General features: G+C 54.3%; 1 protein-coding gene across 1 annotated transcript in view; it reads left to right on the top strand.

Moving 5' to 3' along the window:
* Positions 1 to 12,398, top strand: part of GALNT16 (polypeptide N-acetylgalactosaminyltransferase 16) — a 94,223-nt gene that overhangs the window by 70,010 nt on the left and 11,815 nt on the right. Inside the window, exons 8-13 of the mRNA XM_055130956.1 lie at positions 1,059 to 1,146; positions 3,158 to 3,242; positions 3,563 to 3,666; positions 8,019 to 8,145; positions 9,066 to 9,158; positions 11,359 to 11,442. Coding sequence (XP_054986931.1) covers positions 1,059 to 1,146; positions 3,158 to 3,242; positions 3,563 to 3,666; positions 8,019 to 8,145; positions 9,066 to 9,158; positions 11,359 to 11,442 — 581 coding nt within the window. The remainder of the gene's footprint in view (positions 1 to 1,058; positions 1,147 to 3,157; positions 3,243 to 3,562; positions 3,667 to 8,018; positions 8,146 to 9,065; positions 9,159 to 11,358; positions 11,443 to 12,398) is intronic.

The following is a 12,398-nucleotide window of genomic DNA, read 5'->3' as shown; positions in this document are numbered from 1 at the left end:
CAAGGCAAATGCCCTACCCGCTGTGCTATTGCTCCAGCTCCCCCTAGCCCTGAGATGTTAGAAGCCTCTCTTTACTCATCCTTTCTAATGGTGCCACATTGGAGGCTCTTTCAGAGTCAGGGGAATGAGACCCATCATTGTTACTGGTTTTGGCATATGAATACGCCATGGGGAGTGTGTGAGGCTCTCCCATCTGGGCAGGAAACTCTCAGTAGTTTGCCAGGTTCTTCCAGAGGAAGAACTAGGCTATAAAATGTCGCTTCTGCTTCCGGGAGCTTGGTTTTATAGCCTCTGGATGTTGGCCGTTGGTGGGATTACAAGGTGCTGGGGCAGTCCCTGGGTGTGACCGCCTAGCTACTGGAAAATGGGGAATCTGGGCAGAAGAGGCCAGATTCAAGCAGGCTTGGAGGTCTCAGCCCTGGGTCCCACACACCTGGGTTCCTCTACCAGTTCCTTCATGCATGAGGCTCATCCAAATGTGTGGAGAGGGGCCTTGAGCATGGCTGTGGCTGGGTTCTGGAGGTCCTCAGCCATGGGGGCTCTGCTCAGGGTGGGGAGGGAAAATGAAGCCCACCTCCTCCGAGGGGCCTGGGGAAGACAGCCAGGCACGGGGGCAAGAGACTCTGCACCAGCAGCAGCGTTCACCTTTCCTAAATAAAACTTTTGTTTTTTTTAAAGTGAGGAGCCAGAGACATAGTACAGACATAAGGTTTGTACAGATGACCCTGGTTTGATCTCTGGGGTCACTGCCTGTAGTGACCAAACCCCAACCGTCCCTACTCCCAGGGAGGAAGAAATCCTTCAGCCTGCAACAACCCGGAGGCCTTTCCTGGGATGAGAGCTCCTAGCAGGGCTCAGCGTGGGAGGGGAAAGCCTTGGAGAGCTCTGTGCCCAGGAGACACCAGGGAACCCAGGTGTGATGACGAGGACAGCCCCTGGGAACCTGGCATGCCCGGCAGGAGATGCTGAATGTTTCCTGCCTGGGAGAAACCTTCCCAGAACAGGTGCACCCCCCGCCGCCCCCGAGCTCATCCCATGTATCTCCCCATTTTTCCTAGGACCACACCCGGGTGGTGAGCCCCATCATCGACGTCATCAGCCTGGATAACTTTGCTTACCTTGCTGCATCTGCTGACCTTCGAGGAGGTGGGTTTTCCTCCGTGCGGAGGGTTCTAGGTCAGAAAGGCAGCAGGTGAGGGCAGACAGGAGTCCTGATTTGTGGGGACTCTTCTCCCCTGCTGTGCTAGTGACTGTGAGGTGCCACTCACCTCCAGCACGTGGAAAAGGATTGGGTGGAGCCTGGGAGATTGGGGGAGGCTTGAGGGGGAAGCTGACGATTGCAGGCTCCTGGCAGGGGGAGAGGCAGCATCAAGCGAGTCTCTTATCTTTCTCTCCCCACCCAAACACTGATATCTTCCCAAAGGCTGTCAGTGCAGAGATCAAAGCCAAACCCTGGCATCAGATATGACAGCTGTCTTGGAGATGCTGGAGTGGGAGCCCTCCAGTTCCTGACAGGCACACCTGTGCATGGCTGGGCCCGTGCAGGCTGAGACTGGCTGCCGGCCACCTTGAGCTGGGGAGAACTTGAGACACAACCAATGTAAACTGAGGTGTGGGGGCTGGAGAGATCATACAGGCGGAGAGATAGCACAGGCATGGGCAGGGAAACAGTACAGAGAGACAGCACGTGCTTTGCATGCAGCCAACCCAGTTTGATCCCCAGCACCACATGGGGTCCCCTTAGCACTGAGCACAGAGCCAGGAGTAGCCCCTCAGCACTGCTGAATGTGGTCCCCCAAACAAAATTAATTGAGATGCACTGCACATATAAAATGCATTCTATGGGGCTGTAGCAATAGCACAGCGGGTAGGGCATTCACCTTGCACGCAGCTGACCCAGGTTCCATTCCCAGCATCCCATATGGTCCCCCAAGCACCGCCAGGAGTAATTCCTGAGTGCAGAGCCAGGAGTAACACCTGAGTATCGCCGGGTATGACCCAAAAAGCAAAAAAAAAAAAAAAAAAGCATTCCAGCTTTCAAAGACCTACCATGAAAGAGTGTTAAATATGTTATTAATAATTTTATATAGATTATATTGAAATGACAGGATGTGGGACAGATTGTTTGAAGATACATATTATTCAAATCAATTTCATGTACTTTATTGGATACGACTACTGGATTTATTTTTTTATTTATTTATTTACTTTTGGTTTGGGGCCACCTGGTGAGACTCAGGGCTTACACCTGACTCTGCACTCAGTAGTCACTTCTGGTGGAGCTTGGGGAACTCTATGGGGAGCCAGGGATGGAACCCAGGTCGGCCTCATGTGAAGCAGGTGCCTTACCTGCTATACTATCACTCCAGGCTCTGAAAAAATTTAAATGAGCCCTGTGACTTTGTGATTTCCATTTTTTTTTAAATTCCCTCAGAGATGCACAGGGGACCATATGGTGTCAAGGATAAACCTGGATCCCTGCATAAGAAGTGCATGCTCTAGCCCTTTGGGCTCTCTCCAGCTCTGCAGCCTGTTCTTTGGGGTAGTTCTGGTCCGAACTTCAAGCCTGTGCTGTCCAGCATAGGAGATAATAATCATGTTCTAGGAGCCCCAGGTGGCTAGTGTCCACCCTACTGGCCAGCAGAGATTCAGTACATCCCATCCTTGCTCCTGACAGCGTGATGCTGGGGGTGGGTGGGCAGAGGGCAGGACCAATCAGTGGGCTCAGCCACAGTAGATCCAGGCTCTGAGTGGGGTTCTGAGGGAGGCCAGGAAGTACTCCTTTGAGAAATGACCACAGGGCCTTTGCGTGTCTTCCCAGTGCCTGCAGTTCCTACAGTGCTCCCTGCATGGCTCAGGCCTCCATGCAGGTCCTTTCTCAGAGGTCACCTCCTCAAGGAGTCTCTCTTGGAAGAGCATGGATGCATCTGCTTTCATTTTATTTGGGGGGCATACTCTTCCCCCCGACTCTGACAGTGTTCATTGATGGATAGCTTATCTGGGGCCTGGTAGACTGGAAACTCCTCCCTGGCTCTGAGTGAAGGATTGAGGGCCCTTCGTGAGCTGGGCTGAGATGGGGGGGCGAAGTGGGGGGAGGGGCAGAGACTGGGGGTTGCCAGAGCTAGGGCAGCGCCGAGCCCTGTTCCCCTCCCCTCAGGATTTGACTGGAGCCTGCATTTCAAGTGGGAGCAGATCCCTCTGGAGCAGAAGATTGCTCGGACAGACCCCACCCAGCCTATCAGGTGCGAGCCGCTGTGGACTCTGGGACACGCTTCCTGCCCTGGGCCAGGGTCTCGGAGATGCCGCAGTGAGAAGCTGGAGGGGGAAGGAGGGGGGATGGGGGGGACATCCTTTTGGTCCTGCAGGCTTCAGAGGGCGCATAGACCAAAACCTGGCTCTGTGCTGGGACACAGAGACCTCAGAGCCCAGAAGCTGACCAGGGGCCCTGCCCCGGGGGCCCTGCGAGCCAGAGTTTCTGGGGCCCAGATCAGCAGCAGCCGGGAGCAGCTCTAGGGGCTCCCCACTCCTGAAGCTCACGGATCTCCTCTCTCCTCACTCCCAGGACTCCCGTCATAGCTGGGGGCATCTTCGTGATCGACAAGTCCTGGTTTAACCACCTGGGGAAGTACGATGCCCAGATGGACATCTGGGGGGGAGAGAATTTCGGTAAGTCAGGAAATAACAACAGTATGTAGCCAGTAATAGTATTGGCTACATTCTTTCTTCGTTTTTCTTTTTTTCGTCTGTGTTTGGGGGTTGGGGGGCGGGAAGGAGGCTTGGGTAATACCTGGCAGTGCTCAGGGCGCACTCCTGGCGGGCTCCGGAGACCACGTGGGGTGCTGGGGATTGAACTGGGTTGGCTGTGTGCAAGGCAAGCGTTCTACCGGCCGTACCGTCTCTAGGGGTCCATATTTGCTGTTTGAAACACACTTGAGGGAGCTGCTCACAGGCAGGAGGGCGGAGGAGTGGATTGTGGGAGCCACCGCCACCTCCCTGCCCGCTGACCTCCTTTCAAGTATTGGGGACCTCCTGAGGCTCCCCCATGTGAAGGGCCCGGCAGGGCCGGCTTCCTGTGGAGATGCAGAGTGTTGGCGGATGAAAGGCCTCTCTCTCCCGCATCCAGAGCTTTTTCCTTTTTTTTTTTTTTTTTTTTGAAGGCGGGTGGGTGACTGACTGACGGAGAAACAAGTACTGGATCAAATCTCTGACTTCCATCAGGGCCTCAGGCGAGAGCTCCCGGTGCGGGGGTCCTAGGCCTGATTCCGAGGAGGGTGTTGTTTCTTACAGGAATTTTGAGGGGCAAAGAAAAAAATTGAAAGGAATGCCCAGGCTCGCCCTGGCGTTCAGACTCTCAGCGGCTAAGAGCAGTTTGGAGCCTGGAGACTCCCGAGGCAGGGGGTTGGGGCCTGATTTCTGCTGAACGCACAGAGACTCATCCCTGTGCCCCCCCCCCCAACCCCCCGGGAGAAAGAGAGTCCCCTGGAGCCAGGTGGCAGATGTGCAAGCTGTGGGATCCTGGGTGGAGTAGGGACCCTTTGGGAAGTGTTCAAGCCGTGTCCCTTGGCTGCAGCAGACCCCAGTCTGGCTCCTGTGTCACTCAGAGCAAAGCCAGGTCCTTTCTCAAAAGCAGAGGAGGGGGCCAGAGCAATAGGACAGTGGGGGTGGTGGTGGGGGAACATTTGCCTTACGTGAGCAGCCGACCCAGGTTTGAGCTCGGCATCCCATGTAATCCCCTGAGTCTTGCCAGGAGTGATTCCTGAGCAGAGAGCCAGGAGCAGCCCCCGACTACCACTGATGTGCCTCCAAACAAAACAGCAACAACAAAAAGTAATTAAAATAAATCAATAAATAACCCAGACCTGCATCTCATCTCCACTCCAGGTGCCTGTCCCTCTTGCTCTGCTCATTGTACTTGCCTGGCATGCGCTGACCTCTAGGCCGTTGCCCTTGCTGGGCCTTCTGTCCCAAACGCTTCTCCCTAGGCCGCAGGTCTGGCTTCCCCACGGCCTTTGGGTCTCAGCCCAGTGTCCCCCCTCACCGGCTTCTCTAATAACTAGAGTCCCCCACCCCAGTTCTGCTCCCTAATGACCAAAGTCCTCCATGCCAGTTTTATTTGCCCTCTCCAGCCCCCAAACTCTGCGGCCTTCTTCTCCGGGGCATCAGGACCCTCTGAGAGTCAGCACGATCTGCTCATCTTCTTCTCTCCTGATACTGCTGACTCTTATTTTACTAGCGTGTAAGACAGCCCAGAACCACGGTTGACCACCAAGTAAGGTGCTCAGTGAGAATGTGCTAGGTAGGGCCGGGGAGATGGCTCAAAGGGCTGGAGCCCGTGCTTTGCATGCAGGAGCCCTGGGTTTCCTCTCTGATACCTCAGGGCCACTTAGCACCACCAGGAGTGAACCATGAGCGCCAAGCCAGGAGTAACCTCAAAATACCACTGGGAGTGGCCCCCAATCCCCCAAATTTAAAACTTCTGGGGCTGGAGAGATAGTATAGGAGATAAGGCACTTGCCTTGTATGCTGCTGACCCTATTTCAGTCCTTGGCACCACATACCACCCAGACACTGCCAGGAGTGACCCCCCAAACACAGGAGTAAACTCTGGATATGACCCCAAAACCACACACCCCCAAAGATACTGAATAATGTAGAAACAAGGCAGCTGCCTAAACAAAGTGTGAGCGTTTCATTATAATTCTGCAGTTGACTGTGTGACCTTGGAGAGGTGATTTCACATCTTCGGGCTTCACAGTTCTTGGAAAAACATGAGGAGATCATCCTGAATCCACATGACTGCTCCGTGAGTTGGAAATGGACGGGAAGAGCACAGCACATCGCAAGTGCTGATGAAGTGGAAGGCGGCTGCTTTGTCACTGCCATTGTTGATAATAATGACAGTAATTAACGACCATAAGGACAGTAAGGGCTGAGTGGGAAGAACAGAAACACAGCATAACAAATGGGAACGGTGAAAGCAGAACTGAATCCAGATCTCCTGACCCAGTTCTGAATGTCACGGCCTAGTTTGACCAGCGGAAGAGTCAAGGCCTGGCTGCCTGCAGGCAAACCTAGGGAAGCCCATTAACATGGTCAACCCAATGTGCCGAGTGTCCTCCCTGGCTACTGGGCCACACCTGGAAATTGCCTGGTGCACATAGCTGGCCAGAAGGCGGGCATGAGCCCAGCCAGTGTCCCTCCCTCCCCACTTCCCCGAGGGGCTGCACCAGGAAAGAGACCCAGGACAGGTCCCACCATGGGTGACCCCACAGCTAGCTTGGGAGTGAGAAGTGGGACCAAGGGTGAAGTGTATCTTCTAATAAAAGAGTTTATAATGAAAGACCACTGAAGGTGGCGTTTTAATAAAAACAAACAAAAGTCATCCCCTCAAAAGAGTTTTTTGGGCCATACCCTGTGGTGCTCAGGGCTTCTCCTGACTCTGCGCTCAGGATCACTCCTGGCAGGGCTGAGGGGACCATACAGGGAGGGAGGCAGGATTGGACCCGGGTCAGCTGCGTGCAGAAGGCCAACACCCTACTTGCAGTGTTCTCGCTCTAGCTCTAAGCCACTCATATTTTTATTTATTTAAAATTTTTTCACCTATGTTTTTAAAGCAAACAAAAACAAATCCCTAGGTGTTTTTTGTTTTTTTTTTTTAAAGAACCGAGGCATTCTAATATCAGAGGGTTAATCACAGGGTTAAGTGAAAGAAAGACAGAATCCGAAGAGACTTGTGAGATTCCGCCAGGTCCCTAAGGAGTGACAGTCGGTGAACAGAGGACAGAACCCAGGACAGGAAGGACAGCCTGAGATGTGTCTCCTGGGAAGCCAGCAGCCATTTGCATGTGCCAGCACCCCTGAGGGCCAACAGACACTGGCCCAGGCTGGTTCCACCCCACCAGCCAAAGGAAGGGGGCCTCCGTGGGGCCAGGCGTCAGCTGGAAAGGGAGACCACCTGCGCCAGAGAAAGCTCTAGGGCCAGGAGAGAGCTCGGACAGAGCCACTGTGTTCTCTAGTGCCGGCGTGCATGCCTTTCTAGCAGGACGCAGGAAGCAGGACACAGGACACGGCGCTGCCATTTGACTCCTCTTCCTCCTTCTTTGCTCTGGGTGTGTCTTCAGTGCTCCCCAGTGGTCTCCGGGCTCCGAGACGGGGAACATTGTGGCATATATGTGATGTTAGTGTGTGTGTGTTTGGGGGGGGGGTGTATAGAGCAGTATGTGTGGTATGTGTGGGTGTGTGGTGGCTATGGAATGTATACAGAATGTGTGTGTGAGGGTGTGTGTGATCTGAAGGTGTGTGAGGGGGGGTGTGTGGTAACTATGAAATTAGTGTAGAGTGTGTGGGGGCATGTTGGGGGGTGTGATGTGTGTGGAGGGTGTGTGTGTGGTGTATGTGGAGGGTGTGTGTGTGTGGTGTATGTGGAGGGTGTGTGTGTGGAGGGTGTGTGGGAGGGATGTGTGTGGAGGGTGTATGGAAGATGTGTGTGATATGTGTGATGTGTGTGGAGGGTATGTGTGATGTATGTGGAGGGTATGTCAGGTGTGTAAAGTGTATGTGTGTGATGTGTGTGGAAGATGTGAAAGGTGTGTGAAGGATGTGTGTAGAGGGTGTGTGTGATGTGTGTGTGATGTGTCTGATGTGTATGGAAGATGTGTATATATGTATGAAGTATATGTGTGTGATGTGTGTGGAGGGTGTGTGTGATGTGTGTGATGTGTATGGAAGGTGTGTATATATGTTTGAAGTATATGTGTGTGATGTGTGTGGAGGGTGTGTGTGATGTGTGTGATGTGTATAGAGGGTGTGTGTATATGTATGAGTTATGTGAGTGTGATATGTGTGGAGGGTGTATGTGTGATGTGTGTGGAGGGTATGTGGGATGTGTGTGGAGGCTGTGTGTGATATGTGTGCAGGTGGATATGGTACACATAGTTTGAGCAGTAGGAGCACGCATGGGGATGGGGCCCCCCTCTTTCTGCCGTCCTGCTGCCCCTGATGCTGCCCTGTCTCCCCAGAGCTCTCCTTCAGGGTGTGGATGTGTGGTGGGAGCCTGGAGATCTTGCCCTGCAGCCGGGTGGGCCACGTCTTCAGGAAGCGGCACCCCTACAACTTCCCTGAGGGCAACGCCCTCACCTACATCCGGTAGGTCCCAGTGCGGGGAGCCTTCCCCAGTGGTCTCGCTCCTCCATCAGCTGTTCCCAGGAGTGGGAGGAGGGTGTGGCAGGGTTGTCCTCGGGTCTCGCTTGCCTGGACTCTCTGTCCTTGAAACAGAGCGATGGTTCATATGACCTGGAGCTGCCCGCCCCTCCCTGGGCCCTGCATCCCCGTCATGTATGCTGTGTCCTGAGCTGATTGGTCCACAGCTGCCCACGCTGGCTCCCAGCCACCGGCCCAGCAGGCAGGAGCAAGGTGCTGGGAGCCCACTCCATGTCCTGCTGTCCTTGGGGCGGGGGCGAGGATGGGGAGAGTGCCCTGGCCTGGGCGCCCTTGTTTGGAGGAAGCTCATCTTCACACACGTGGCTTATACCGGGGTAGCCTGCTCGCTGTGCACTGGGGTCTGTGCAGGACACAGGGGGCCATGCCGTGGGTTTTCTCTGCAGCATGCTTTGCTGCCAGTCGCCATTAAATCATAGGCACCCTGGGGAGCCCCCAACTACGGCATGTTCTTCCTGGCTGCCTAGTGCCCCATGGTGTGCAAACAGTTCATTATCCCCTAACTGATGGCGTTTAGGTTGGCACGAAATTCTTACTGAAGAGATAGCCTCCTGTCTGTTCTTTTGATCCACACAGGAGTGGGGTGGTCTTTTTTAAATTTCCATACCAGGGATTGAACCTAGGTCCTCCATGTGCCAGACATGTGCTCTACTGCTGAGCCCTCTCCCGCCTTGGATGTTTTTGTATGATAGGCTCCTCTCAGTAGGGTGTCCGTGGACGCCTGCAACTTCGGGCTGCTGGGGGTGCCAGGGTGCTCTCCAGTGAGATGGGTGTGCACCTCATTCAGCTGTGAGCAGAACAGAATCTTCACCCTGGTGGTCCTGATTGGCTCCTCCCTCTCCTTGTAGGAACACCAAGCGCACGGCAGAAGTGTGGATGGATGAATACAAGCAGTATTACTACGAGGCCCGGCCGTCAGCCATTGGGAAGGCCTTCGGCAGGTGGGTCCTTCCAGCAGTCAGGCTGCCCCCTATGGCCCCGGTAGTGGGATCTCAGCCAAATGCAAAATGGCCTGGACCCCAGGGGAGTGCTCGGTCCACTTAGAACCAAGCTTCACCTCTGCCACCCCCCAAGCAGCAGGTACTCTGGAGACAAGACCGGGTCCTCAAGGGGCAGGGAGACCCCAAGCAGCAGGAGACCTGGGACATTCTTGCAGGGAATAGACTCGACAGCTGCCTGCAGGAGAGGAATGCGTGTGGGCTGGCAGAGGGACAGACTGTCTGCAGAAAACCCCTGGGGTTTGCCTCCACCCACGGGCCTTCAAAATCTCCCTGTGATCTGTGAGCTGCTCTCCCCGTCCCAGACTGTCATCACTCCAGTCTGCCTGAGCATTTTTAAAATGCAGATAGGTGGCGGAATCCATGTAGTGAGTCGTGATTAGCATTGAATGAGAGAGAGAACCAACTAGAACATATTAGTACCGACGGGAATAGGAGCTGATGGTTGTTTGCCGTGGAGGGCAAGAATTGCTGGGACCGATTTCAGTTTCTTGCCCCCATTTGTGTGCCGGCAACCCTGAGCATGATGGAAGTTGTGTTGGTTTCTTAAGGTCATCATCAGAAAAGCTTTGGGAAAATAGTATTAGTGACCATTAGTGACCATGTGCTGGAGCAATAGCACAGCAGGTAGGGCGTTTGCCTTGCACACGGCCGACCCGGCTTTGATTCCTCCATCCCTCTCGGAGAGCCCGGCAAGCTACCGAGAGTATCTCGCCCGCACAGCAGAGCCTGGCAAGCTACCCCTGGCATATTCAATATGCCAAAAACAGTAACAACGTTTCACAATGGAGACATTACTGGTTCCCACTCAAGCAAATCGATGAGCTACAGGATGACAGTGACAGTGACAGTAACAGTGACAGAGCATTCCTCTGTTTACACTCTCCCTCTGTTTACTTGTATCTGTCGTTTTTAAAAGTTTTAAAGATGAAAAGATATAAAAAGAGTTATGGGCCAGGTAGATGACTCGAAGGGTTAGAGTATATGAATTATACACTGAAGGTCCGGGATGGTCCCTGTCACCATGTGGTCCCCCAAGTACCACAAGGACTAACCCCCAAGCATTGCCTGGAATGGACTGAAAACCGTACATTAAAAGAATTTTCTTTTAAATAATCTTTTGGGGCTGGAGTGATAGTACAGCGGATAGGGCTTTTGCCTTGCATGTGGCTGACCCAGGTTCTATCCCCGGCATCTCATATGGTCCCCTGAGAATTGCCAGGAGTGATTCCTGAGTGCAGAGCCAGGAGTAACCCCTGAGAATCACCGGGTGTGACACAAAGAGCAAAAAAAAAAAAAAAATCTTCTAAAAGAGTGATAGCCCTGTTTTAGTGGGAAGCAAGTGTATATTGAGGATCCCCTCCATGCTGGTCCCCTAAATTCTTCATTTGATTCTCACAAAAGCCTCCTGAAGTGGATGGTCACATTCCCCCCCTTACTGGACAAGAAACAAGAGGTGGCTCTGAGGCCCATGGTCAGGCGGCTATAAGCAGCCTTGTGGGGGTGAGGGGTGCACTGAAGGGAGGGGCTGAGGAGATCAAACTTCGGGTCCCACGTTCACAGCAGCCTGTTCTTTACTTGCCAGAATTCCCCGAGGAGGTTTATTTTGTTTGAATTTTCACTCGGGGACTGCTATTCCTAGCTCTGCTTGCGGGGGTCACTCCCGGTGGTCCTCAGGAGACCATGTGGTGCTGGGAATTGGACCCAGGCTTCCCGCATGCAAAGCAAAACCGAGTGCTCAGCGCACTGAGTCAGCTCCGGGCCCCAGAGAAGGTTTGGCACCCGCTCCTCCTGCCATTCGCTCTTTGTCCTAAATGACCCGTGCAGGAGCCAGAGGCTCGAGGCTCCCCGTGGAAGTCAGGGCGAGGGAGCGGGAGGCTAGCCGAGGTCCAGAGAGTGAGAAGCCCAGAGCACAGCCTGGCCCCTGGGGCACACTGCCCCGGAGAGCTGACCTCCACTTGGAACAGGAAGCTGAGGAGAGGAATGAGGAATGTTCCGGAGAGCTGAGAGAGGGGGTGGGGATTGGAAGGTCAGAGAGAATGTTGTCGAGACTCACAGGAAAGGGGGCCCAGTCAGCCCCCGGGGTAAGGGGGCGCTGTCACCCTCGTCCCTGCACCCCAGCCTGAGCTGTCTCCTCCTTCAGCGTGGCCACACGGATTGAGCAGCGGAAGAAGCTGAACTGCAAATCCTTCCGCTGGTACCTGGAGAACGTCTACCCAGAGCTCACGTGAGTTGTCTATGAGGGCGTGTGTGTGTGTGTGTGTGTGTGTGTGTGTGTGTGTGTGTGTGTGTGTGTGTGTGTGTGTGTGTGTGGCGTGGCGGGGGGGAGGGGAGGTAGAGGGAAGGCAGCTGCTGGGGGGAGCCCCCCATCCTGAGAGCTCCCTGAGGCAAGCAGTCTGGTTCTTGCTGTCTCTGTCAGGGGCTTATCTTGGAATGAAGGCTCTGAGAACAGGGTTGTGACCAGGAGTTGAAAAGGAAGGAGGTGAGGGGGCTGGAGTGATAGCACAGTGGGTAGGGCATTTGCCTTGCATGGGGGCGACCCGGGTTCGATTCCCAACATCTTTTACGGTCCCCCAAGCACCACCAGGAGTAACGAAGTAACTCCTGAGTGCATGAGCCAGGGGTAACCCCTGAGCATCGCCGGGTGTGACCCAAATAGAAAAGCAAAAAAAAAAAAGGAAGGAGGTGTGACGAGAATCAGATTTGCTTCTTGGTATGGGGGCTACCACCAGCAGCTGTGCCCGGGGCTGTCCCCATTCAAGAGTTAGGGACCAGCAGTGCTTGGGAGACCGTGTACTGCCAGGGGTCGGACCCCAGCCTCCTGTGTGCAAAGCACACACCCACCCGCTTCTACTCTCCCAGGCGGGAACCAGGTTTCAGCCGCCTTGGCTTTGGAGCTAGACCAGGATGGGGTTCTCTGAGGAAAACAGCGCTGTGTTGTCTCGCCACAGCCAGGCACATGCGCGTCCCTTTGGCCCTGTTCTCTCCCTTGTGGGAATCCGTCCGAAGGAAATAAGCGACCCAAGTCAAAAAGCAGTTGACAGCCGGATGCTCGCTCAGGGAAGGTCCTCCTGCGGCTGTGAAGCCAAACCCAACCCAGCCCCCAAGCGAACACCTGACAGCCGGGCCTGGGCTCAGCAGTTCTCATCATGTCCAGCGCTGAGCAAATATTATGAATCCATT

The sequence above is a fragment of the Sorex araneus genome, chromosome 3, assembly GCF_027595985.1.
Source record: "Sorex araneus isolate mSorAra2 chromosome 3, mSorAra2.pri, whole genome shotgun sequence".
In the NCBI taxonomy this organism is placed as follows: Eukaryota; Metazoa; Chordata; class Mammalia; order Eulipotyphla; family Soricidae; genus Sorex; species Sorex araneus.
The sequence above is the reverse complement of the archived record's forward strand: the minus strand, read 5'-3'. Positions and strand labels throughout refer to the sequence as shown.